Source organism: Leuciscus leuciscus, assembly GCF_965113295.1.
Source record: "Leuciscus leuciscus genome assembly, chromosome: 20".
NCBI lineage: Eukaryota > Metazoa > Chordata > Actinopteri > Cypriniformes > Leuciscidae > Leuciscus > Leuciscus leuciscus.
Window position 1 is genome coordinate 5,002,497 of NC_138744.1, and position 27,465 is coordinate 5,029,961.

At 38.3% G+C, this 27,465-nt stretch overlaps 4 protein-coding genes across 5 annotated transcripts; 3 read left to right on the top strand and 1 right to left on the bottom strand.

Moving 5' to 3' along the window:
- The first annotated feature begins 165 nt into the window (after positions 1-165).
- On the top strand, positions 166-4,879 carry LOC309484415 (uncharacterized protein). The gene is made up of 4 exons (XM_082150736.1): positions 166-219; positions 809-909; positions 1,064-2,017; positions 3,912-4,879. Exons 3-4 carry the CDS (start codon positions 1,077-1,079, stop codon positions 4,678-4,680), a joined length of 1,710 nt encoding a protein of 569 aa, XP_082006862.1. The 5' UTR covers positions 166-219; positions 809-909; positions 1,064-1,076; the 3' UTR covers positions 4,681-4,879.
- Positions 4,880-5,008: 129 nt separating this feature from the next.
- fam83a (family with sequence similarity 83 member A) lies at positions 5,009-11,258 on the top strand. Of its 2 annotated transcripts, none has more exons than XM_082150775.1 (4): positions 5,009-6,510; positions 7,707-7,874; positions 8,092-8,216; positions 10,755-11,258. In XM_082150775.1, the coding sequence occupies exons 1-4, from the start codon at positions 6,001-6,003 to the stop codon at positions 11,230-11,232; spliced, it is 1,281 nt and encodes a 426-aa protein (XP_082006901.1). In that variant the 5' UTR covers positions 5,009-6,000; the 3' UTR covers positions 11,233-11,258. The 2 variants fall into 2 exon arrangements, with proteins under 2 accessions (XP_082006901.1, XP_082006902.1); XM_082150776.1 differs by having other exon boundaries at positions 10,777-11,006.
- Positions 11,259-12,028: 770 nt separating this feature from the next.
- On the bottom strand, positions 12,029-15,557 carry cUnh8orf76 (chromosome Un C8orf76 homolog). Its single transcript, XM_082150801.1, has 6 exons — positions 15,266-15,557; positions 14,551-14,646; positions 14,336-14,479; positions 13,979-14,265; positions 13,739-13,871; positions 12,029-12,316 (listed from the first exon to the last, which is right to left on the bottom strand). The coding sequence occupies exons 1-6, from the start codon at positions 15,509-15,511 to the stop codon at positions 12,173-12,175; spliced, it is 1,050 nt and encodes a 349-aa protein (XP_082006927.1). The 5' UTR covers positions 15,512-15,557; the 3' UTR covers positions 12,029-12,172.
- Positions 15,558-16,125: 568 nt separating this feature from the next.
- Positions 16,126-27,344, top strand: dcaf13 (ddb1 and cul4 associated factor 13). The gene is made up of 11 exons (XM_082150770.1): positions 16,126-16,306; positions 16,382-16,581; positions 16,843-16,950; positions 17,050-17,139; positions 19,406-19,561; positions 20,407-20,484; positions 20,582-20,664; positions 20,750-20,914; positions 22,853-22,988; positions 26,250-26,413; positions 27,012-27,344. Exons 1-11 carry the CDS (start codon positions 16,237-16,239, stop codon positions 27,097-27,099), a joined length of 1,338 nt encoding a protein of 445 aa, XP_082006896.1. The 5' UTR covers positions 16,126-16,236; the 3' UTR covers positions 27,100-27,344.
- The last annotated feature ends 121 nt before the right edge of the window (positions 27,345-27,465 follow it).

Here is a 27,465-nt window from a genome sequence, read left to right on the forward strand (position 1 = left end):
TAAAAGTTTTTTTTTTTCAAGTAAAATCCTACTTTGTGTACCTTGGAGTGCTATTTTTGTATTAGATCTAAATTTACATTACAAGTTTCCTTTGTGCACAGGAAGAAAATGCTGACCCCTGCTGGATACTCCAACCCCTCACACCACATCAGCAGCATAATATGCATTCATACAGTAAATGCCACAATATTTTTAATTTCATTAATAATACTGACTAAGGTAAGCATCACTGTAAATATTCCTCATACTTAGCATTGAACAAACTCAAGATATCAAATGGACCAAAGCATGATTAATATTTGATAATGGTTTTGTTTGACTTGGACCAGTAAGCAACCATCTAGCACGTCATAGCAACATGCTGAAGCACTCATAACACCTACAGTACATCTGGCTAACAGTGAGCTAAAATGCTCAAAATACTTTTTTAGGAATGTGCTTTAAAAAAAGAAACAGTTAAAACATTAGCATAATGGTGGCGACATTTGCATGGACGAGCATCACTCACATTTTCCACAAAAAAGTACAAATCTAGTAAATAATTAGCTTTAAAGGTGACATATAATGTTTAGAGTTTTAAAGACTTGAAATTCTGTGGTGAGGTTGTGAATTCTACCTCTCCTGAAGCTTCGGTCTGTAAATGCTATAGGTTTTAAACTGAAAAATCTGTCAGAATTTCTAAAACTTATAGTGGAGAAACTTTGGGAATAAATGGGTTAATTAGAGTTAAGTATGCCAAGATGCTTTAGCAAACTTAAACGCCCTGAGAACTGTTTACAATGTCGCCTTGAAACCTTGTCAAACAAAGTGTTGACTTTAGCACAGCTGACTGTCCTGCAAACACACTCATCCATGAGGACTTAAGGACTGAGGACGCGCTTTTGCAGCTCTTTTATTGTTCGAGACCAGGTGAGAGTTGAATACTGTATTATGTTCTGTTGACCATATTTTATTTGTGAAACTATTTGTCAAATTCATTCATTAGGCCATCGGTGTTAGCAGTAGGTACAACTTGTAGCTAATGTTAGCTATATTATGAATTTTTTTTAATTATTTTTTTTAGGGTAAAATTGAAGATGGAAGAAAAACTTCCAAATGAACAAGTGAAATATTTGCTCGCCCCATGGAGGTTTTCCTTCAGGGCACCTGGATTCGAAAATAGGCTGGTGGCGGCGCTACGACTGTTTGAGCGTTTCCCTTTAGATATAGCTGTGACCGGAGGAACCCAGGAGGCTAACGCTCAGCTGGTTTCTGCAATCTGTGAGGAGGATGAGGATGAGGATGAGGAAGAGGAGGAATGGGATACTGATGATGAAGAGGAAGAAGAAACAGATGAGGAAAAAGCAGATGAAGACACGGAAGGAGATGAAAGTGTAGATGAGGAATATAGTATAAAGTCTAAGTTAAACACTAACCACCAGAGCAGCAGGGGGAAACATGTACGGATATCGGAGCATACAGAATATATTGGGAGTGGCAATCCTGATTTCGACTCTGTGATTTTACACCATCAAATACCAAATGTTCGTGTATGGACCGTGCAGGGCCATCCAACTTCAAATTCCATTATTAAGCAGACCAACCAGCAGTATGACTCCACATGCTACGATGTTCTGGTGGTTCTCACTACAAAACGGCACAAGGAGGACCACATGTGGCTCAAAATGGAATTGCATGACAGACATCAGTCTCTTTTTCTGGTTCAAGCTGAGCAGGACTGGGACGTAGTCGAGGAGAAGCCTACAGGGCCGTGCATGACCTGCGCCTGGGAACGAATGAGAGCTCGCAAACTGGAGTTGCAGAAGAGAAGGAAAGATGCATTTGGAGAGATAGCTGATTCAACAGATAGCCAGAGTCCTTCTGACGCCTCCCAAGATCCAGAGTTAGTGAAGATGAAGGATATTGCCGGGGTGCTTGCTGAAGCCCTGCCTGAGCTTCGGAAGAAAGCTTTTAGTCAGTTTCTGGTGGCGATTACTAAGGAACTTCGGGTTCCTAAATTGTTGACTGATGACACACAGTAAGTCAACTTCCTTGTGTTTTGGAAATGTTTGATGTTGTCACGTGACACAGATTGATTTTCAATATGTTTTGTTGGTCCTGGAACAAAAATCCTGTCGAAAAGATACATTCTAATCCAAATCTATCCATAACCTGACCCTTAAACTAGAGGTTAAAGATAGGATGATAAAAAATGGCGTACTGCAACATTAGCCCTTAACCCAGGGATGGGCAACTTCGGTCCTGGAGGGCCAATGTCCTACAGAGTTTAGCTCCAACCCTAATCAAACACACCTGAACAAGCTAATCAAGGTTCTCGGGATTACTAGAAAGTTACAGACAGGTGATTTTTTCAGGGTTGGACCTAAACTCTGTAGGACAGTGGCCCTCCAGGACCGAAGTTGCCCATCCCTGCCTTAACCTAACCGTGAAATCTAATTGGTTGTCTGGAATGATGTTCTATAAACAATGATGTTTTGTTAGTCCTGGAACAATAATCCCTAACCCAATACCAATCCCTAACCCTAACCCAACCCAGGGGTTGTCCAGTTCTGCTCCTGAAAGGCAGATGTCCTTCCCTGCTTCAATACACATGAAAGTTTCTAGTAGAGGTCCTGGTGCCTCATTTCAGAAAAGCAACCATTACATTTCAAATTAAGAAAAAAATTACAGTAATTTATACATCGCAAAGAACGGCAGTCAATTTTAAAATAATGACTTGTTTAAAAGGAAACCTCAATGCAAATGCGCCTGACATATGCGATCTCCAGAGGACACACACAACGGCTGCGTCCGAAACTTGTGGCAGTGCCTTTTGCCTCGTCATAAGACAATGACTTTGCAGGCCGTGTTTGTGCATGAAAGTTCCTCACGAAACTGATTTCGGAGGGTAACTGTTTAATGATCTACAGCAAAATAGAGAGAGCTTTGGTGATAACTAAGCGAATATTTAATTACTACAATAGTAATTTCTCGCTAGAAATGACATCAAAAGTGAACGACGTTGGTCAAAAGCTTAAACTGACCAGCAACTGCAACGTTCAGATGGAATCTTTGTGTCTACAGATGGTTCAAAACGCTGCTGGCAGATGAAGGCTGATCACATTTCGCCCATTCTCATCTGCTAAATTAGCTACCAATTACATTTAGAATAGTTTTTTTGTTGCTCATCTTTGTTTTTAAATCTCTACATGATCAAGCACTGTCTTATCTTTTAGAAGCAATTTTTCATCCATAAGCCAAATAGGTCCTTGAGATCCTGTAATCTTGGTCTCCTTTCCGTTCCTAGAACTAGGCTTCACTTAAGAGGTGATCGAGCGTGATTGTCCTAGTCTATGGATTAATTTTCCAATTTCGGTTAGAACTGCTTCACCTAAAAAGCTAAAAAGTTAAAATAGTTAAAGCACCCATTATCAATAGCTTTCAAACTTTTTTTTCTTGTGTTCTTTTGTATTTCTCAGATTTTAGTTGTATTGTACAGCACTTTAGGTCAACCATGAGTTGTGTTAAAAGTGCTTTATAAAAAAAGAAAAATCAGGACATGCATCTCAAACTTGGGCTGCTGGTGTGCTTGTGTCCTGACTAGGCTGATTAACTTGTTTAATTGGATAGTTACCTTGCTCGACCAGCTTCATTAGGAAATCTGTGTTGGTCCACTAGTTTACTTTTGTTGTAAACAAGCTCTAACTGGCATCAGACAGCCTGAACTAGCATGACAATTTCTTTGTTCATGAATATTTACGTTTATCTAACAAATTCGGTGTTCACTACTCACTGCTCCTAATACTGTATGTGTGCACTAACTTGGATGGGTTAAATGCGGAGGACAAATTCTGAGTATGGGTTACCATACTTGGCCTTCACATGCCTTGTCATGTCACTTATCTAACAAATTCACTACATTTGCTTCTCAGGTTTATAGTTTCTACTGCTTTGAAGTACAGGAAGATAAACCAGGATGATCTTGATCAGATCTCCAAGCTCTCACAGCTGAGAGATCTTACAGACAATCCCTCCAAGCTTCAGGCAATCCTTGCAGCTCTCGATCACTTCCGCCTGGATATCGGTGTGCTGGGTGAGACGGGCTGTGGTAGCTCCAGCCTGGTCAATGCCCTCTTGGGCCTGGAGAACGGTGATGAACCAGCTGCCCCAACCGGTGTCATTGAAATCACCAAAGAGGCTGTGGAGTATCCCTACCCTGAGTCCCCCAACGTCCGTCTTTGGGACCTTCCTGGGCTTGGAAAAATAAGTGATCTTGAAAGCCTGTCCTCTGCGTCCAGCTCTTCTAAAGCTCAACAAGTAGAATCTGTGCTCGGTTTGTGTGATGTATACATACTGGTGTCTTCTTCCAGGCTTAGATTGGGAGCCATACAGTTGTTGCAGCAAGTGTCCTCCCTGGGGAAAGAGTGTTACCTGGTGGTTTCCATGGCGGACTTGATTGATGAAAAGTCTGTCGTGGAGGTGAGGCAATGGAGTGAGGTAGTCTTGGGTAAACTGGGTCTCCAGCAAAGCTTGTTTCTGGTGTCTGCTCACCATCCAGAAACCTTAGACTTACCCAAGCTAAAAGAGACATTGAATTCAGCCTTTCCAAGTCATAAGAAAGTCGCTCTTGCCAGATATGTATCAAAGCAACTGGATGGAGATTTTTTCTGGAAAAGATCGGATTCTTGCAAATCTATGTAATTTTTTTTAGAAATTAAAGATAAAAAAATAACTATATTCCCATGCTCACGCATGTTTTATTTGGGAGGTTTTTCTGTTTGCTTAACTACTCATCACTCTCCAAACATAATTTCAACCCTAAATGAGAACCACCCTATTCAGATGCAACTAAAGTGGGTTTTTTTTTTTTTTTTTGCATGTGCTGTTATTATTATTTTCACTTTAAAATTTTTCAGGCTAATCATATTTTCCTAAATTCTTTTGTTTAGGCATATATTTTAAATATATATATTTACATTTACTCATTTAGAATTTTTTTCTTTTGTGACAAAATCCTGCGCACTACTAGGTTTTCAAAATCGTGCACTATTTACTGCAGTTAGGTGATGCTGTAAATATTGTACATTTTTGCAAGCTATGGTAGTACATGGGATTTTTTTCTTCCCCATTTATGATATTGGTTGAAAAATGTTGTGTTTGTAAAACTTGTAAAATGTAAAAGCCCATGTAAAACCTGTCTCTTGTGATATTCTGGTCTGTCGATATGTCTTGGGTTTATTTTGCCTATTTTATATTATTTTAGTTCAACCGCAAATCTGATCATAATTAATAAAGCCTGTTTCTCCAATAAGCAACACGGTGAGAGGTGTAATTTATGTATGTAGCACAAATGGTGTGGGAAAATGTATGCTGAAGTTTTATAATTGGGGTTTGGGGTTTAGAATGACTTTTTAAATGACCAAATTAACCAAAAGTGAATTTTCAACACCACAAGTGCTCTATCTACAAAACCATTAAGCAAGTTGAGTCAAGAAAACAAGAACAGGTCGATTAGTTCCTCTAGTGAAGCATGGGTGAAGTGAATCTGACAGCCGTATCTCCATCCCTGCCACTCATGCCATTTCATTTTTGTGATGGAAAACATGGGAACTTCTGTCTCATTCTTCACTCAACACCTCACCTGTTAACCACACGACCCCACCCACCGAAGCCTGCGGGTGAATCTGTCCGTGAACACGGCTACTTGCTTTTATCTGAGGAGGAGCCACAAACTACTTCCCACAGAGCTTTAGGGCAGCACTAACGTTCACATTTAAACCCAGCGATCATGAATACATGACAAATTGGTTCAGAAATGCTCATTGTGCCGTGAAATGCCTGCAATGCTGATGAAAAGACGCACAGTGCATGAATATCTCGCAGGATAATTTCTGAACATTTGATGATCACCCCTGAGGATCACCTGAATGGATAAACGTTTAGCTTTGTGAAGCACGAATGATGACTAAAAAGTAGAGTCAACTAGTCACCAGCCAGTTTGAGGATTTGTTTGCCATCAACATGAACCTTGAAAGTAATGGATTGTCTGTGCAGTGCTACCTGAAGCTGAAGCTGATGGGAAAAATGAGAAGAAGAGTTCAGGAGATGAGAAACCCAAACACTCAGGTGTCTCCCGTGGATCTGAGTCACAATGAAAGCACACGACTGGCTATGGATGCTCTCCTGGACAAAGGGCTTGATGGATACCAGGAAGTGCTGATCAAAGAGAATGAAGCAAACTTCCTGTCTGCGGAGGAGAAAACGTACATCTTAAACAACATTAAAAAGCCTCTCAATGACGACGAAGAGGCAGACAGGGATGAAGAGGTGTCTAGTTCTCCATCAGTTTCTTCTGAGACGTACTTTCCTGCAGCCTCAGAGAGTGAGCCTCCTGTTCTTGACTATGGCTGGCCGGTGGCTGACTGGAGTTACCATCTGCAAGGGATTCCTAGTGTGGAAGTGTTCTTCCAGTCTGTGAAATCCTCTTCCATGAAAGACTTGTTGCGGGAACTCATCAGGCAAGCAACTACAGTAAGAACCTGTCATTTGATAGTGACATTTTTGGATTGTATACTGCCATTATTGTTTCAAATGTTAAAGGGATACTCTACTTTTTTTGGAAATAGGCTCATTTTACAACTCCCCCAGAGTTAAACAGTTGAGTTTTACCGTTTTCGAATCCATTCAGCCGAACTCCGGGTCTGGCGGTACCACTTTTAGCATAGCTTAGCATAGATCATTGAATTGGACAGGACCATTAGCATCTCTCTCAAAAAAATGTAATGATATGACGCAGCGCCTGAAAAAAGGTCTAATAGGTTAGACAAACTTAGTCCCGGTCACTTTGGAAGTTACCGAGCTGGGGACTATTTTCAGGCACTGCATCATATCATTACGCCTGCTGGACTCATGGTACGGCAGCAAAGTTTCTTGATTATTACACAGGAATGAGAGTATAGTTCCTAGCCATATCAGCCTAGAAAATCACAACTTTTCATTTTCTGTCGGTCTTATTACACGATGTAACTACAGAAGAGTCAAGTTTTAAATAGGAAAAATATCGAAACTCTTTGGTCATTTTTTTGAGAGAGATGCTAATGGTCCTGTCCGATTCAATGATCTATGCTAAGCTATGCTAAAAGTGGTACCGCCAGACCCGGAGATCGGCTGAATGGATTCGAAAACGGTAAGACTCAACTGTTTAACTCTGGGGGAGTTGTAAAATTAGCCTATTTCCAAAAAAAGTGGAGTATCCCTTTAATTTTGTGACGCAAGGAAGATTCACACTGCAATTACACACAACACTTTTAGTGTATTAGTGATGAATGAAGATGAACGAAAGTCTTACAGGTTTGGAACGACATGAGTAAATAATGACACAATTTGTCATTTTTGGGTGAACTAACCCTTTAATTAATGTATTATAAATTATAAATCAAGTCTAATCTTGATTATGGTTTATTGGTAGAAAATTGCACAATGAACACAAATAAGACTTTTAAAATGTATTTGTCCCATGTTTTGATAACAAAAATTGGGGATTTTTTTCTTACGAAGCTAACATTAACATTTTCTTAAGCTTAAGCACCTCTTTTAATTTGTTGAAAAAAAATAAAAATAAAATTCAGGCCAGTATTATATTTTTGGAAAGTGCCTGACATTTTTAATATTCAACAGAAAACACACTATTGCAATGTAACATATGCTCTTTAAATTACACTCATCAGGTTTTGGCGATAGTTATGGACACATTCAGCGATGTGGAGATTTTCTGTGACATACTGGAGGCGACAAGAAAGCGCAATGTGTACGTCTATCTCCTTCTGGACCACACCAATTTACAGCTGTTTCACGACATGTGTGAAAATGTAAAAATCAACAAGTCGCTCCTTACTGTAAGTTATTCTGTTCTAGTCAGAGAGCCCTTATATTTACATTAAAGGTATTCAGCAGTTTTTGCTTGTGGATATGCCCCAAAATGTTGTTATTTAAAAATATATGCAACATTTTGTCAGTTCTGCTTTATCATGAAAAGAGACAAAAGTGGATGACTTCATTATATTTATATCCAGTGTGCTTATGTTAACTCTTTGTCTTCATTACTTCATACAGAGAATGTCCATTCGTAGTGTTCAAGGTGAGACATATTGTGCCAAATCGGGCAGAAAGTTCACTGGACAGATGAAAGAGAAGTTCATCATTGTGGACTGCACAAAAGTGCTGGTCGGCTCGTACAGGTACCATCTAAACATAAACATATTTAGTCCGTACTGAAATTTTACATTCTTCAAGTACAAAGAAAAGATTTCCAATTTTTTTTTTCACTGAACAACCTTATTGTATTTTGTAAATATACTCAAATTTAGATTTTGATGGCTGCAACACACTCCAAAAAAGTTGGGACAGAGGCAAGTGTACCGCTGTGCCACATCACCAACTTTTTAATCACTTGGGAATTGAGGATACTAATTGTTGCAGTTTTGCAAGTGGAATTTTTACCCAATCTCGTTTGATATAAGACATCTGCTCAACGGTCCGTGGTCGTCATTGTCTGATTCTCCTTTTCATGATGGGCTGTACATCAATAAGAGACAGATCTGGACTGCAGTCGAGCACATCCACTGTACAGTCTAGAAACCACTGTTTTACCATGTGCAGAATGAGGCCTGGCATTGTCTTGCTTCCCAGGAAAGATGTCATCTTGATGGCAGTCTCTGTACAATCCCAATATATGCCTCCATGTCAATGGTACCTTCATACACATGCAAGTCACCTATGCCGTTTGGGGCTGCACCGATGCACCCTCAAACCATGTTTGCTTTTGCTCCGGATCTGGATGAAAGTATGGATGGTCCCTTTTGTCTTTGGGACTGAGAACTTGATGTGTTTTTTTCCAAAAACATGGTGAAATGTGGACTCATCTGACCACAGCACAGATTCCCACTGTCGCTTAGACCATCTGAGATGAGCTCGGGCCCAGAGAACTCGGCAGCATCTCTGCATTGAACAGATGTATAGCTTTCTCCTTGTGTAACAGAGATTCAAGTTGCATTACTTGATGCAGCGACAGACTGTGTTAAAGTGAAAATGGTTTTCTAAAGTACTCCTGAGCCCATGTGGCTGTATTTAACACAGTAGCATGATGGTTTCTCATGCAGTGCCATCTGGGGGCTCGAAGGTCACGCACATTCAACAGAGGTCTCCTGCCTTGCCCTACATTGATTGAGATCTCTCTGGATTCCCTGAATCTTTTCACAATATCATGAATGGTAGATGGTGAAAGACATCAATTCTTTGCAATCTTGCATTTGAGAAATGTGATTTTTTAATTGTTTGGCAATTCTCTTGTGTAATTTGGCACAAAGTGCTGAGCCATAACCCATCTTTGCTTGCAAAGAACGAGAAGCTCTTTTACACCCAAACCCGATTCCCTCAGCTATTACCAATTCACCTGCTAATTGTGGACTGTTTAAAAAACAGTTAAACTTGGATATTATATAGTCTTTTCACTTTTATTTAGCCCCTGTCCCAACTTTTTTTTTGGAGTGTGACAATCATAAAATTTCGTTTATATTTACAAATAAAATTATGTTGGTCAGTGAAAAAAAAAGGAAATCTTTTCTTTGTACTTTTGTCAGTTAAAAAAAGGTTAAAGAGAATTAACATATCTATCTTTCTATCTATCTATCTATCTATCTATCTATCTATCTATCTATCTATCTATCTATCTATCTATCTATCTATCTATCTATCTATCTATCTATAAAATTGTGAAATAAAATTATGAGCAAACTTATAGTGACAAGTCAGTCATAGCATACACACTTGCACTTATACATTCATATAAATTTTAAGCTAAAATTCTGATAAAATATAGATATTTGTGTTTTTCTTTTGAGTTGCAGCTCTTTACTTTCCAATCACAGCATTTAGATTTACAGATTTACAACCAGACGTGGTAAATTTCTGCACCACAAACCAGCTTCAAACACAATTAAAGACATATTTCTTCAAATATATCAGACATATTTCAAACACTCACAACATCTGCCATTGTAGCATGTGACCTCTCCGCAACTTGAGCCCTGCGTACACCTTGTATTAAAATGTGTTTTGGTCGATGGTGTTTTAATCCATTCCGTCTGTTTTGTCCACTTTCAACCACTTCTGTCCTGATATCTTCAAGGGGAGGGTCTATGGGTGGGTAAATGTATGGGATTTTTCAGATCTTTCGATCTAATGGACAAAATAAGCTCATGCAATTTACATATGAAAGCGACCAAAGATGACAGAAAAACAGCTGCGAGACCAGCCGAACATGGTGAGCGCTGTTAGAAATCAGGAATGGTGAGAGAAAATTGTGCTTGATACGTTTTTCGTCTTTAAACCAAACTTGGGTCTCCAGCCAACAGTTTAAATCCCGTCTGGCTCGCGTGCTTCCCATAATGCATTAGGTCAGTAGGCGGTCTTTTGTGGCTGTTCGAAGCGCATTCGACCACATCAGCGTTTACACTATGAAAGCAATCTGATCTAATGCGTTTTAACTACCTCTGTGGACAAGCTCAAAATGTTTTTGAACCCGTTTACACCTGTATTTAGCGTCTTCCCCATCCGATCGACCAAAAAGCTTCTTAATGTGAGCTGTAAACAGGGCCTTAAGTCGATCCAATGCTTTAATATAGATTGCTATCATTTGCTAGTGATGCAGAAACTTGACCCTTAACTAAATCTCTTGATTGTGAGCTTTCACTGATGCCTCTTTAACCCCGTCACAGTCTCACCTGGCTGTCCTGGCAGGTTCACAGAAGCTTGGCCGTACTCTTCAAAGGCAGCGGGGTCAAACCTTTCGACCTGGAATTTCGCAGACTTTATGCACTTTCTAAACCAGTGCTAGGATATACCTGGCACACATCAAATCCTGCTGATCTCCTCCTACCGTTTGAGAATCTCCAGATCCCAACGTGGCCAGCAGGAATTCCCAGAAACACTGCTGGCCACCTACAACAGAAACCTCGTTACCCCGGTAACCCGAGTTTTCCGACACCTCCGGTCCTGGTCAGACAGACCAGCTATCCAAGTGCCACCACTGGACCACAAAGATCTCAATGGCTTCCACGGAGGAACACGATCCATCATCCCATTCCCTGTCAGTCCCCCCTCTTCAAAGATTATAATATGAGAAGCCAAACCTGGCGCCCAAAAGAGGGTAATCACATGAACAAAGGTGTTCCTGAAGCTTCCCACTGGTGCTAGAGCAGGTTATTGTGATGCTGAGTTTTAGTAAAGTCAAGTCAAGTCAAGTCAAGTTTATTTGTATAGCGCTTTTCACAATACAGATTGTATCAAAGCAGCTTCACAGTATTAAATTAAAATAATACAAACAAGTTTGTTTCAAGAGGAATTTATTGATTGATAAAATTAAATTAAATATCCCCAAAATATCCCCAACTGAGCAAGCCAAAGGCAACAGTGGCAAGGAACCGAAAAACTCCATCAAGTGACCTAATGTGTCCTAAAACTCCATCAGGTGACCTAATGGAGAAAAAAAACCTTGGGAGAACCCAGGCTCAGTCGGGGGCCAGTTCTCCTCTGCCGTTTATGAGCTATAGGCCGGATTGTAGTTTGAACTGTAGGATTATATGAATGCCTGGCTGAAGAGATGCGACTTTAATCTAGTTTTAAACTGGGAGAGCGAGTCTGAGCAACGAACAGTATCAGGAAGACTATTCCAGAGTTTTGGAGCCAAATGTGAAAACGCTCTCCCTCCTTTGGTGGTTCTGGATATCCTAGGTATGACCAAAAGCCTTGAATTTAGTGATCTTAAAGAGCGCGATGGATTATAGGGTGATAGAAGATCCGTTAAATAGACTGGAGCTAAGCCGTTTAGGGCTTTGTAAGTCAGTAGCAATATCTTATAATTAATACGGAGCTTTATAGGTAACCAATGTAGTGATGATAAAATCGGTGTTATATGATAATATTTTCTTGATCTCGTAAGAACTCTAGCGGCGGCATTGTAAACATTGTGATGCTGTAAATAAGTATGTGCTTATTGCTTGAATTAGCAGATGTTTTATTGTGCTTCGTAACAGTAAAAGCATGTAACTCCAATAAAAGATATATATTCATTAATAAATGTACAATCACAATATCCATATCATTCATATGTGTCCTCCAGCTTTCTGTGCATGGATCACGCTGCCGTCTCCTCCTGCAGTTTAGTGTGGAGTTTATTCCACCACCTGTCATCAAAGTCTTTAATATAAAGGCCCGATAAACTCTCTCCATCTTGGCTCTCCTCCCTCATCTTCTCCGGATTGAGGTCTTCTGCCATCACCTAGTTTTTCATCAGAATAAATAAAATCAGTTTCTAATGTGAGACCATGGATTGTGTGAGATGTGTAATTCCGATATGTATAAATGTAGAGAATAAACTGGCTTGTGTTTTATGCATAACAATGAGTTGGATTCACTTTGTTGATTCAGAAAACCTTTCAAAGGAATGTCACTCTTCTGAGTGACACTTTCTTAAAATCTTACATTATTAATACAACATTTTGTTTCCTAAATTTAATAATAAAAAATTAAAGGTTAAATAATTGCCTCTTATATTGTTATATTGAAAAAAATAGTATCAGTATATTAGAATGATTTCTGAAGAATCACTTGACAGAAGACTGTATTAATGTCTGCTTAAACACACACACACACACACACACACACACATATATATACACATTATATATATATATATATATATATATATATATATATATATATATATAGTAAACACACACACATTCATTATATACAGTACAGGCCAAAAGTTTGGACACATTACTATTTTTAATGTTTTTGAAAGAAGTTTCTTCTGCTCATCAAGCCTGCATTTATTAGATCGAAAATACAGAAAAAAATTTAATATTGTGATATATTATTACAATTTAAAATAATTGGTTTTCAATTTATTATACTTTAAATTATCATTTATTTCTGTGATGCAAAGCTGAATTTTCAGGATCATTACTCCAGTCTATCACATGATCCTTTAGAAATCATTCTAATATTCTGATTTATTATGAGTGTTGGAAACAGTTCTGCTGCCTAATATATTTGATGAATAAAAGGTTCAAAAGAACTGCATTTGTTCAAAATAAAAAAATATTTTCTAATAATATAAAATTCAATTTAACACATCCTTGCTGAATAAAAGTATTGATTTATTTCAAAAAAAGAAAGAAAAAAATGACTGACCTTTGTATATTGTTGTTACAAAAGATTTCTATTTTTAAAACATTTGCTTCTTTTTTTTTTTTTTTATTCATCAAAGTATCCTAAAAAAGTATCACAGGTTATGAAAAAAATATTAAGCAGCAGAACTGTTTCCAACTTTGATAATGAATCATCATATTAGAATGATTTCTAAAGGATCATGTGATAGACTGGAGTAATGATCCTGAAAATTCAGCTTTGCATCACAGAAATAAATGATAATTTAAAGTATAATAAATTGAAAACCAATTATTTTAAATTGTAATAATATATCACAATATTACATTTTTTTTTTCTGTATATTTGATCAAATAAATGCAGGCTTGATGAGCAGAAGAAACTTCTTTCAAAAACATTAAAAATAGTAATGTTTCCAAACTTTTGGCCTGTACTGTATGTGTTATATATATACTGTATATGTTTACCAATATATTATACACACACAATGTTTTTTTCCTCTCTATTAAAGTGTTTATTGTTGTCTGACCTCAGAGGTTGTTTGAATCATTTTCTCCGTTGGCTGCAGAGCATGTAGAGCTTCCTCAATGTCTTGCAGAGCCCTCTGGCTGTTCTCCAGAACGAATGAGAACTGCTGAATCCGCAGGATTTCAATTAGCAGCCTGACGAATATCACAAGATGAACAAACTCAGCACTGAATTAATGAATCTATTAACATTCAAGTCAATAAATACACAGCCAGTTCTCTTGTTGTTGACATACATGTACCTTGTTCTAATCAAGCACATGATGGTCTTTAGTGCTAAAATGTTATTTGTCCCCCACTGCTTCTCATGCTCTTCCTCAATGCCGGATCTCTCTGGACCGCTATCAGACTCCAGGAGTCTCTGGAAGCTCATGGCCAGATTCAGCCAGTGCCACGGATGATACGGATGAAGGCAGCACAGCTGCTGCAGGCTGGAGATGCTGTTTGTCAGCTCCCTGTAGTGATCATGAATACTCAGCTCCAGCTGAAGGACGCAGGTGAGGTGACAGGTGTTGGATACTTCTGTCCTCTGTCAAGAAAACACAGTAAATCAGCGAAAGGATAAACAGAAGTTGGAGTTAGTGATTTAATATATTTACCAGTTTCTCACAGGCATTTAGAGCCTCTTCTTTCTTCCCCAGATGACAGCAGCATCGTGCGATCCCTTCGAGCACATCTCTCTTCACTGATGAGTTTCCTTCAGGTACCAGAGAGAGGCAGGAGACATACTCATCCAGAGCCACCTGTCATTGACACAAATGAGCTCATGAATCGGATAACAGTGAGAGCAAATGCTGAATTCAGCTCTTTATACCTGATACTGTTTCCTCCTGTAGGCCAGATCACCTCGAAACTTGAGGGATTTCTGTTCTTCTAATGCATCCTCGACATTTACATCGGCACAAAACCACTAGATACAATAAAACAAAGAAAAATGTGACCTGGCAGAATTTTTTATTATTTATTTAATACCTGGAAAGGCACTTGTATATTTATATTCTCTCATATATTTATAAATATTTATACACACAGTATATATATATATTCATACTCATATTCATTCTTCATTGTTCTCGTTAGAGGAAATTTGTTTTCACAGACTGTACCAGGAGCAAAATTCAACACACATAACATGCACATACCACAAATAATGTATGTGTATGTGTGTGTGTGTGTGTGTGTGTGTGTATTCCTAGCATTCCTGTGTTTTCCATGACCGTGTGAACGCTGCAGAAACACCTGCATAATTATACGTTAGGATAATTATCATAATAAATCATATATAATTATAACCAATGTACGTTAAGTTACCATCAGCACATATTTAATTCATGATTATAATGTGGTGAAATATTACTGATCAAAATTCTCACATACTAACATGGTACTGTAGTGATGCCATGGTTGTGTTTTATGTAACTTAACAGAGTGAAAGTAAAATACCATGTAAATAGCGGGGTATATGTAACGTTACCATTTCTGTACCATGGTATCAGTAGTTTCTTGTAAGTGTCGAGTGTGATACCCACCAGAGGTTCGCAGAGTTTGGGCTCGTAGGTGGGCAGAGCAGCCGAGACTCTGTTCCGTGATTCCTCAAACACAGAATCATCAAAAGTGCTGCCCAGAATCTCCATGATAAAAACACGCGTGTCACTGCAGACTCTCCTCCTCACACACGTATGAAGCGCGTAACGGAACACGTGGTCGTCAAAGCAACTGCGCAAACGTTCCAGAATTTTTTTGTGAGCAGGAATTTGTTCGTATATCAAAACCATAGATCAGAAAACGTAATATCCTTTCATGAGAAGGAATCTGAATCCAATGAGACATAAATGTTATGCCTCTAGAGGGCGCATTGTGGCTCAAAAAACCCAATCCTCATTTGAGTCGCATCCTTAGCACGATTTTTTTTTTGCTAAGAAACATAATATTTCATCTATTCATTTCAAATTGACTTCTTTCTGATACAAAAAAGGGAAAACTGACTCTTAAAAATGGTTTAAGGTATTTTTTTAAAACGTCTGTCTTCAACAACGACTCTGTTTGGTCAATCATGACACAATGCTTAGAAAAACAACGTGTACCACGTGATAGCGCCGTTTGCGTGGACGATATATATTTTACAAGGTGAAAATGTAGTCTTTTAATTTATGACTTGAAAGTCACTTTATAAAATGTTTTAAAATAATAATTTTCTATTGGAAGTTGTTCTACTGTTTGATTTCTCTTTCAAAACAATAAATATACTTCTATTAAATATTTAAATATATTATAAATAAACACTTTTGCTTCTGTGAAATTGAGTATATCGTTAAACAATAACGAAAAACAAAGGTTTATTTAAAAATGACAAAAGTATTTAAAAAAACATTTGCAGCACCCGGATGTTTGACGTCACATTCGTGCGCGCTACGTCATGAAAACACATGGTCCTACATTTCTCTGAACGCTGCAGATCTGGTCAAGATTTTTTGGGGGTTTAATCTTATAATCAGGTGGGATGAAAGTTAAAGTGCTTTGTAGAAACCCGGACGATTATGTTCGAGAGACAACCAGAGATATACAGAAAGGTATGTAAACATGAAGTGATTATATGAAGGTGGTGTATTAGGAAGTATACTAACTTGAGTGTGTTCCCGATCTAGTTCCTAGGAACTATGACCCGACCCTACATCCTTTTGAGGTGCCCAGGGAATACACCAGAGCCCTGAATGCCACTAAACTTGACAGGGTGTTTGCCAAACCCTTTGTGGCTTCACTAGATGGGCACAGAGATGGCATCAGCTGCATCGTCAAACACTCCAAAAGTCTTTCAACAGTCTTATCTGGTGCCTGTGATGGGGAGGTAAAACCTTCACCTTGGTATTAGGCTCTTTAATTGAGCATGTTCTGTCAATATGTTTACAGTTACCATACAAGAACAACGTGCACAAACAACACTAAATAATACAGTAAACAACACTAAATAATACAGTAAACAACAACACCAGGGGCACATAGAATGAACTTACATTTTGCAGTTACTTTGCCCAGTTAATCCAAGGAGTGTGTAAATGACCATCTAGATTCAGGATGGATGAGTGGATTCATGATTCTTTTCTGACAGGTGAAAGTGTGGAACCTTCCTAAGCGGGAGTGTATGAGGACAGTTCAGGCTCATGAAGGATTTGTACGAGGAATGTGCTCCCGCTTTTGTGGCACCTCCTTTTTCACGGTATGTTCATCCTGCATATTCAATGTTCTTTCTGATTTATACCGATGAAGACGATCCAGTTAGTAAGTGATTGTGCACTTATGTGATTCTGTGAAATAGGTAGGAGATGACAAGACCATCAAACAGTGGAACATGGAAGCACCGGGATATGGAGTTCGGGAGGAACCAATTAACACAATTCTGGGGAAGGTACAGTTTCAGCTTACATATTTTCTTTTGAGGATTTTATGCACACACAAAAAACACATAATACCAACCTATAGTTAAAAATGTACTCTCAAGCTTACTGAAGACAAAAAACAGTAATAAAGAACAAAGGAAGTAATTGCTAACATATAGGAAAACAAAATACAATAGAACAAAGACACAAATGAAATGGACCTACCTGAAAAACTTCAAGCACTAGAAAAAAGAAATGCTGCATAAATTCTAAGTAATCAAATGTATAAAAAACACTGCATAGTCTTTTATATACATTTATTCTTATTAAAGTTACAAAAATGATTTAGTCAAGAGCAGTGAGAGATTTTAAATGTTTTTGTTCGATTAACATTAATGAGACCGACGACAGCAGGTATATTTGGCTGCTGTCACTTTAAGACCGAATGCACGGATCCAATATATTTGTGCGTTTTCTTTCTCAACTGTTTACGTTCACTTAAGACAAAATTGACTGTTTACTTGCAAAGATGATCATTTTGACACACAAATATGTGTATTTAACCCATTAAGCCCAATTATACCCCTTTTCCACCAAAAAATAACTGGTTCAGAACTGGTGCTGGTTCAACTTGCGAACCTTCTCAGAACCTGTTTGTTTTCCCACTGACTAGAGAGCCCAGCGAACGACGTTGTTACGTCACTGTGTACGTTGCCATATGTCTTAGCTTTCCCAGAAACGCTTGCGCCAACTTCAAGCATAACAATTGCAATGGCGAACTACATCGTCTTTCTGCAAATGTTTCTCCTGGCTTTGCGATCCTATATTGGGGTCAGAAGAAGACGTTTAGAACACATTTGTGCTGCTCGTCTGGATTACTATAGACGGAGGTTACGTTCGAGAAGAAGGTTGAAAATAACCCCGCCCCCAGCCCCCGACGTAAGCATGACGTGGTAAAAGAACGGTTCTAGTCCAGCAAAGAGTTGGTGCCGCTTTGGAACCAATTTTCCTGGCCGAGAGCCGGTTCTTTGGCTGTCGAAACACAAAGAACTGGTTCGCGAGTAGGCACCGGCTCCGAACCGGCACCAGCACTGCCTTGGTGGAAAAGGGGTATTAGACGGCATAAACTCGCTTTATGAGCAGCGGCTTCGTGTGTTTACGTCTCACACACAGCACGTGCATATAGCGAAATTAGTTGTCTTTCGTTAAACTAATCCATATGAATTGAACGGTTTAGTCCAAATTTTCTGAAGAGATTCAGTCGTTTTATAAAATGAACAGATTGAATTTAGGCTTTTAATCACATATAAACATTGATCAGTGAACATCAACAGAAGCTCAACCGAACCTGCTTGACGCGTGAGAACAAACCTCATCGCTTCTTGCTGAAGTGCAATGTGCTGCGTAACACGAGAATGAACCTCATTGGTTCTTGCTGAAGCTCAATGTGCTTCGTAACATGAGAATTAACTTCATTGGTTCTTGCTGAAGCTCAATGTGCTTCGTAACATGAGAATTAACTTCATTGGTTCTTGCTGAAGCTCAATGTGCTTCGTAACACGAGAATGAACCTCATTGGTTCTTGCTGAAGCTCAATGTGCTTCATAACACGAGAATGAACCTCATTGGTTCTTGCTGAAGCTCAATGTGCTTCGTAACATGAGAATTAACTTCATTGGTTCTTGCGGAAGCTCAATCGTGATGTGTAACGTGAGAATGAACCCCATTGGTTCTCGCACATCAAGCGAACATGCTTCTGTTTACTGAAACTGATTGTTGAATGTTTATGTGAATAAAAGCCTAAATTCAATCTGTTCATCATATAAAGCGATCGAGTCTCTTCAGAAAAATTTGGACCAAACCACTCAATTCAAATGGATTAGTTTTACGATCTCTTTATGAACTTTTTGAAGCGTCAAAGTGGTAGTTGCGTAGCTGTCAATGAAGGGACAGAAAGCTCTCAGATTTCATTAAAAAGATCTTCATTTGTGTTCTGAAGATAAACGAAAGTCTTACGGGTTTGGAACGACAGGAGGGCGAGTAATTAATGAGGGAATTTTCATTTTTGGTGAACTATCCCTTTAAAAAGCATGCAAACGATAAGCTTTCGTGACCGTGCAGCACAGCAACGTCACGTGAGCATAAAGACGATTGTCCAAAATCTTCTACCAGTTAATCGTGTCTACCGGTATATTGCCCACCCATAATACAGTATATGCACATACTTTTAAGGTTCTGTACTTTAGGAGCTCAGCTCATGTTTTCAGCTTCTAACAGGTCTGATGTGTTTCGCAGGCGGTGTTCACTGGCATCGACCACCACCATAGAGAGGGCACGTTCGCAACCTGTGGGCAGACTGTGGATATATGGGATGAGCAGAGAAGTAGTCCCATCCGCTCCTTCAGCTGGGGTGTGGACAGCTTCAGCAGCGTCCGCTACAACCCTGTGGAGGTGAGCAACAAATTCAACTTAATTTCAGTTTAAATCTGTGGACCCTCATAATATGTATACTCCAAGACAAAAAATGGGCCAAGACAAAAATTGCAAAATATTTAGTGGTCTTTTAATAGTCTCATACATTTTAATCACAAATCACTGCTCAGGAAATTTTGCAGAAGGAAGAGTCAGTGTTGTTCCACTCAATGTTATAATGGCTTCAAACCTTTCTTTGGTAGTTGAAAAATGTCTCCCAGTTAGTTTGAGTTTAATGTGAAACCAAAAATTCACTATAGGGCTCAAACCTGGACTCTGACCAGGCCAAAACACCAGCCTGATGAACTTGTTCTCAAGACACTTCTTGGTTGTCTTTGTAATTTGGGCAGGAGCATTGTCTTGCTGAATAATAACAGCTTATCATTCCTCATTTGTGGGAAGCAAGCCATTCTGCAATATTCTCCAGTACTCCAAAGCATTAAATTACTTTTCACAGTGAAGCATCTCACCAATACCAGCAGCTAAAAGGTTCCTCACACACACTTCCCATATTCTGCCAAAAACTTAATTCAGTCTTGGATGATTTTCTGAGACAGCAGTGGATTTTTAAGTAGTGCATTTGCTTAAATTTAGCAAATTTCCACACCAATAATTTGTTGTTAAGACAATTAAAAGCTTAGTGTTTAGCCTTTTTTTTTTTTTGCCCTTTTTTTTTTTTTTTTTACCCAGGCGTGATTTAAATGAGTCATGAGGCAAAACAGGGATGTTTTTACCATCCAAGGGGTTCATGGAAGTTATTGAGTAGTTTAGACATTTCTTTAATTTCATTTATCACCAGTAAATTGTCCCATTGTCCTTTGCAGACCGAACTTCTCGCCAGCTGCGCATCAGACAGAAGTGTAGTCTTGTATGACACCAGAGAATCGGCACCACTCAGAAAGGTCTGCAATGTTTTTTACTTTTCACCCACAACTTCTACTTTTCAACTTCATGGCTGAATGGTTCATTAATGACCACAATGAAATGACACTGTTTCAGGTTATCATGCAATTGAGAAGCAACACACTTTGCTGGAACCCAATGGAAGCGTATTATTTTACCTGCGCCAATGAAGATTACAAGTGAGTTCATTTGAGTGTAAACCTTTACATTAAAAATTAAATGTCAGTAAATAAATCATGTCACCTTTTTCTGTTTCTTCCACAGCCTTTATACATATGACATACGGCATCTGGATGTTCCTGTGACTGTGCACATGGATCATGTGTCCGCTGTGCTGGATGTGGATTATTCACCGACAGGAAGGGAGTTTGTATCCGCCAGCTTTGACAAAACTGTCCGCATCTTTCAGAAAGACAAAGGCCACAGCAGGTGAGTGTGGTGCGGAAAGGCCAACGAGATCTGTAATGTCGGGAGAAAGTGTTTTGTATTTTTATAAAGTCTTAAATTCATAAAGTTGCATTAAATGTTGCATGGGCCTCAAATTTTTTAAAATCTTACTATGAATTTTTGTTTTATTTTCCTGTACAACTATACATCCTTAAAGGGATACTCAACTTTTTTTGGAAATAGGCTCATTTTACAACTCCCTCAGAGTTAAACAGTTGAGTTTTACCGTTTTCGAATCCACTCAGCCGAACTCCGGGTCTGGCGGTACCACTTTTAGCATAGCTTAGCATAGATCATTGAATCGGACAGGACCATTAGCATCTCTCTCAAAAAAATAACCAAAGAGTTTCGATATTTTTCCTATTTAAAACTTGACTCTTCTGTAGTTACATCGTGTACTAAGACCGACGGAAAATGTAAAGTTGCGATTTTCTAGGCTGATATGACTAGGAACTATACTCTCATTCCTGCGTAATAATCAAGAAACTTTGCTGCCGTACCATGGCTCCAGCAGGCGTAATATGACGCAGCGCCTGAAAATAGGTCTAATAGGTTAGACAAACTTAGTCCTGGTCACGTTGGAAGTTACCGAGCTGGGGACTATTTTCAGGCGCTGCGTCATATCATTACGCCTGCTGGACTCATGGTACGGCAGCAAAGTTTCTTGATTATTACGCAGGAATGAGAGTATAGTTCCTAGCCATATCAGCCTAGAAAATGGCAACTTTACATTTTCCGTCGGTCTTAGTACACGATGTAACTACAGAAGAGGCAAGTTTTAAATAGGAAAAATATCGAAACTCTTTGGTTATTTTTTTGAGAGAGATGCTAATGGTCCTGTCCGATTCAATGATCTATGCTAAGCTATGCTAAAAGTGGTACCGCCAGACCCGGAGATCGGCTGGATGGATTCGAAAACGGTAAAACTCAACTGTTTAACTCTGGGGGAGTTGTAAAATGAGCCTATTTCCAAAAAAATAGTGGAGTATCCCTTTAAATCAATATACAGTTGCTTGAGATGCAAAAGTATTTGAAGTCTTTTGAAATTGAGCTAAATTAAGTTTTTTTGCTTAAAACAAGAACACTGCAAAAATGTGTTTTTGTCTTGTTTTCTCTCAAAAATATCACATTTCTTAAATCAAGATACATTAACGTGAGAAGCAAAATGTATTGAATTCAGAAAAAAAACAAGTGCTTAAATTTTTTTTTTTTTTAATCAACAAAAATACTTAATTTAAAGGCTGAATTATTATTTTTCTGACCCAATTAGCAGATATGTCTCCTTGTATTTAGCATACTCACTTAATTTCTATCAGCCCGGCCCAAAAAAAAAAAGTCGCTGTTTGGATTTAAATCGGCCAATGCTTAAGAGTCTATGATTGGATCATCATTGCAGTGATTATTATGTTTCTAGCATGTTATATGTTTGGCAACAGTTCTTCTAACCCTAATTGATGGAGTGTGTAGCTTTTAATTTCTTAAACAACCATGTAGGAAGACACATCATGGCCATATTCCAGGATGACAATGTTAAGATTCATCAGGTTTAAATTATGAAAGAATGGTGGTGAGGAGCATGAAGAATCATTTTCACACATGAATTGGCACTTTAAATTCAGACCTTAAAATTCATTGAAAGTCTTTGGGATGTGCTGGAGGAGACAAGAGTACATAGTGTTGTACTATTGCATTGTCAATACAAAGATCTTGACCACAAATTGATGCACTTCTTGATGGAAATAAATGTTGTGATGTTTTTCCATGTTTGTTTTTTGGTCAATATCTTTCTTGTATTGACAATGCAAGAGTTAAGCACTCTGTAAAGTCTCCTCCAGCACATCCCAAAGACTTTCAATACATTTTCGGCCGTGTGCATAAAGCAAATTTCTGGCATTACATGTAATTTCCCACAATCCTCAGGGAGGTGTACCACACCAAACGTATGCAGCATGTCATCAGTGTGAGATGGTCGGCTGACAACAAATACATCATGAGCGGTTCCGACGAGATGAACATTCGGCTGTGGAAGGCCAATGCCTCAGAGAAGCTCGGATTGGTGAGCGCTTGATCTCATTTTATATGCATTACAGACCCAAAAGGACTCCAGGTTCCATCCTTGATTGTAGAGTTTTGTGAGGGTGTTCACTTGTTGCAAATGCACTCAGGTGGTTAATATGGGCCACATTTGGCCCTGTGGTCAGCCCACCAAGCACTTAAAATGAATTACATCCACAAATCACTTTCATTAAGCACTTCTATGGCAGTCTGAAACCTGGCCAGGAAAAAGCTCTAGAGTTTTATGTCTCTTGTCAAAGCAACTCTTGTAATGGAGTGCCCCAAAGTGCCTACACCTATTTCATAAAGTGAAGTTTGCTTACAAGGAAATCCGCACATGTCCATAGATGTTCTTTAAGATTGAGCCTCTTTTATGGTTCATATAGTTAAAGTCGAATAATTTTGCGCTCTGTCAAAAAATAGTATAGATTAGTGCTGGGCGGTTCGGCTAAAATATTTTTCAGCCTTTTAATGCTATTTGATCTTGAACGTTGCTTAAAAATAAGACATTGTGTTAAGGAGTCCCATTTCAAGTCAGGGAAAACAATAATTGTTACATAACTGTCAAATACGGTCCCTTTAAATAAACCTCACGTGGAAGCAACGCTTTTTGCTCTGCTGATGCAGAGGTTGGTTTTGCTCCAGGTGAATGTAGTTTCTTCTACCCATCATCTTGTATCAGCTCTAGTTCATCTGATTCCCTCACGCGGTCCAGCATTGGCAAGTTTTTGGCTCCCGCCGGACTTTAAGAGGGAGATTTATTTTAATGCGTTTCACTTAAAGAGATCAGACACTCACTGCAGTTATCAGCAGTTTGAATCAGCCAATCACTTAAAGCAGGAAAAATAATGAAGACATTAAACTATCAGGCACATGAGAGTATTTAATTAAAGGAGCAGATGCTGAATCAAGACTCTGATGTCTGGAAGCTCTCTGGAGCTGCGTTTGGTTTGTTTTTGTTTTACTTTGCCATTTGATCGAGTGCCCATTTTACTATATTAATATGGAAATGTACTGTTTATGAGGATGACCCTCTATAAGTGGCTTTTTACAATCACAGTATCATATTTTTGCTCATAAGTACACGTCTGTTGTTTCAATTAAAGAGGCCGTGTTTTACTGCCTTTTGTTTTATCCCTGAAGTCTACTTATAATTTTAATTCCCAGGGAATGCATTATAACTGATAAACTGCATACCTTTAATGCAGCTTAAGTCACTTAGGATAAAAGTGTCTGCCAAATGCACAAGTGTAATTATACATATATATTTATATATAAACACATTATGAAGCCCATTTTCAGGACCATTGGGGTTTTTGTAGTGTGGCATTTACATGACAATTGAATATATTTCAATCCTAAATGTGAAAAACATCTGATTTGCAGTGCTATTTTAGTAATATTTGTATATACTTTTATTATAGTTTTTAATAATATTCTGAATTGGCTTTTATATTTTAATTTTTCATTTTAATTTAAGTTTAAATAATTTTGCTATGCGTTTTTGTTATTGTTTATTTTTTTGAAATACTTCTAAAATTAGTACAAATTTAGTTTTTGTTCAGTTTTAGTTCATTTTGGTTAACTTAAACTTATTTCAGTTTGTTGAAGTTTTTCGTCTTATATTTAAATTTCGTTCTTGATAGTTTTATTTGAATAACCAAAAAAATGTAGTACTTTTTAGGTAACGATAACGACGCTGATTACAGTAAAAGTCGCTGGATAAGTTTTCATCCGTTCTTGTTTAGGCCTTGTGTTGCAACTTGTTTGCAATTTTAGAAACAACACCACATTTAAAATTCACATTTGAGGTTTGCATGTCATTTATGTTGCAGAACAAAGTGTGAATGCCTCTTCAAGTAGTGTTATTTTTTACTAATAAATCAAATTGACATTCCCGAGGGATCCGATGGCTGAAATGCTAACTCGCTTGGTTTTTAGGACTACAAATACAATAGCTATGATGGGATGTCTCCATGGAAACCGCAGTGTCGTGTTTGTTTCCCCCCCCCCCCCTCATGTGAATGCTGTCAAGAAGTTCATAAATAAGAGTTAACAGGCCTTCAGATTTTCCTCCCGAGTGCTCTGATGGCATCAGCAGCTATTAGATTGCCCTAAACAAATTGAATTTGAGAAAATCATTGCTTTTAATTAGAATAAAAGCCCTTGGAATGGTGTGGAGTGAGACGCGCCAAAGCCCGGGAGCCGCAGAAATTTTATGATAGAGAGATAGATGAGGAGCACTTTGGTGCATTTCTTCAACTGAAAAAAAAACTGCTGCTTTATGTTGATTGCCAAACTAAAACCACTTCTCAAGATGTTGCATATTTTTGCTGCCACTGTTGTGTTACCGATGTTGTTCATGAAGTGCATTCCTAAGAAATGTATACATTCATTAATTTAGAAAGCAGGTTGTGCCCGTAGCAGAACCATTTCTACTTTAGCAAAGTGTGTGTGTGTATCATGCGTTTCTTCCGAGGAGGCAAAAAATAGGATGAGATAATAATAACCCATATTACAAGAGCCCCTAAAGCATGCGCTGGGTTTGGTGGGGGGTAATTGAGAATGAATGGGGGAATGAAGTCACGTGAGAGGAGGCAATGCCTGTCATCGCGCTATGATTGGTATTTATGGTTGGATATGATTGGTTCGTGCGATAAATCCCACCTCTTATTTTCATGTGCGTTTGCAAATTGGTCTGAATGATCAAAATGATAGTTTAGCTTTAATGGAAAGACTCAACCACTAAGATATCACCACTTCATGCCAAACTTGAAATGGCCTGAAAACATAAATGTGTGTTTATTTTTATTTTGAGCGATCAGCTTGGTGAAATTAAAGGTACATCAGGTCTGTGACGGTGTTTACCGAGCTTGATCTCTGATGATCCGAAAATAAGTTGACTGTTAAAAAGAACATCAGTTCACAAATAAAATGTATTGTTTAAATTGTTACTGATGTTAGTTATTATTTTGGAATAAACGTAAAAATGCTTAACAACACTAACTTGAGAATTGTACTTGGTTTTAATAAAAAGAACATTAATTGCATAATTCAGTTAATGAATACAAAATAGAAAATATTTTTTTTATGTTTATTTAACCAGGTAAATGTGACAACATTGTGAAATTGGGACATGAATTTACATTTAATTTATTAAAAAGAAAAGTCTAATTTTGGAACATCACTGCATGTGTGTGTGTGTGTGTTTTGTTTGTGTGTGTGTAATATATACCATTGACACAAGTCTCATTTCTCACAGCTCTCAACCCGAGAAAAAGCTGCCGCAAACTACAACAAGAAGCTGATAGAGAAATTTCAGCACCATCCACAGGTGAGACGCATCGCCCGTCACCGCCACCTTCCCAGAGACGTCCTGAAACAGAAGAGAGAGCAGCGGGAAATGAAAGAAGCCCGACGCAGGAAGTAAGTTCCTTTCACCAAATCGTGAGCTTAGAATTATAAGGTTCTATCTCCACTTTTGGTTGAAATTGAGTTTTTGACATAATATGATCCATTAGGTGTTTATTAATGCCTGTGTGGTGTTATTTTTGTAAAACAATATTTTGTTAGTAGTTATTAATAAAATAAAAAGGTTCCATCTCTCCATTGCCAGCTGGGATGTAAAAACTTTGATGCTCAATATCTCAGAACTACCCTAAACGGAGACAGAACCTTATAATTCTAAGCTCACGAAATGTTAAGATGTTTATCTTGAACAATCCTTGATCCAGGTTTTGTAACTGAGTTAAAGGTACAATTCACTCAAAAGCGAACATTTTGTCATTTGCAGCAACCGTAAACACCTTTGCATTACATGCCATAACAGTTTTGTTTGGAAAAACGTGAAAAAATGACATTTCAACTTTAAATCTTTTGTCGTTTGGCTCCATTGTATTGGCAGTGAAAGGAAATGAATCCATGTTTGAGTTTGATCGGCATTCTGATTGTCTTTGCTTCTGTGTGTGTGTGTGTGTGTGTGTGTGTGTGTGTGTGTGTGTGTGTGTGTGTGTGTGTGTTTTAGGGAACAAAACGTCCGCAAACACAGCAAGCCGGGATCTGTTCCTCTGCTGACAGAAAAGGAGAAGCATGTGGTGGCTGTTGTGGAGTAAGAGATGAATTAAAGAAGTGCTTTCGATGGATGGGTATCTGTTCTCCGCACACGGACACGCTCCGGAATATTCCACTCTTTTACTTCCATACTAAAACTTGTTTTGGTATATACAAGAACTTTCAGCACACTGCTGCATATTTCTAAAGAATTTTACATGGACACTGAGCATGGAAATCATACTAGAATTGCTCTCTTTATAATTGGTTGAATATGAACAATAAAAAAAATGTCTTCATCTGTGAATATTCCCGTTTTCAATGTACCCTTTGCATTGATGTAAATGGGAACAGGACTGTTCCAAATGTGTTTCCATCACCTTCTACTATTATCAGTTTGTAAATGAATTAATAAATGTACCTTGGAG

Bases quoted from the DNA above. Each gene is read 5' to 3' on its own strand.
- LOC309484415 (XM_082150736.1), top strand. From the start codon at position 1,077: ATGGAAGAAAAACTTCCAAATGAACAAGTGAAATATTTGCTCGCCCCA. The intron at 2,018-3,911 runs GTAAGTCAACTT...TTTGCTTCTCAG, and splicing joins TTGTTGACTGATGACACACA to GTTTATAGTTTCTACTGCTT.
- dcaf13 (XM_082150770.1), top strand. From the start codon at position 16,237: ATGAAAGTTAAAGTGCTTTGTAGAAACCCGGACGATTATGTTCGAGAG. The intron at 16,307-16,381 runs GTATGTAAACAT...TTCCCGATCTAG, and splicing joins AACCAGAGATATACAGAAAG to TTCCTAGGAACTATGACCCG. The intron at 20,915-22,852 runs GTGAGTGTGGTG...CACAATCCTCAG, and splicing joins AAAGACAAAGGCCACAGCAG to GGAGGTGTACCACACCAAAC.
- fam83a (XM_082150775.1), top strand. From the start codon at position 6,001: ATGAACCTTGAAAGTAATGGATTGTCTGTGCAGTGCTACCTGAAGCTG. The intron at 6,511-7,706 runs GTAAGAACCTGT...TACACTCATCAG, and splicing joins TCATCAGGCAAGCAACTACA to GTTTTGGCGATAGTTATGGA. The intron at 7,875-8,091 runs GTAAGTTATTCT...TACTTCATACAG, and splicing joins TCAACAAGTCGCTCCTTACT to AGAATGTCCATTCGTAGTGT.
- cUnh8orf76 (XM_082150801.1), bottom strand. From the start codon at position 15,511: ATGGTTTTGATATACGAACAAATTCCTGCTCACAAAAAAATTCTGGAA. The intron at 14,647-15,265 runs GTGGGTATCACA...TATTGTATCTAG, and splicing joins CCAAACTCTGCGAACCTCTG to TGGTTTTGTGCCGATGTAAA. The intron at 12,317-13,738 runs GTCAGACAACAA...ATGAAAAACTAG, and splicing joins TGATTCAAACAACCTCTGAG to GTGATGGCAGAAGACCTCAA.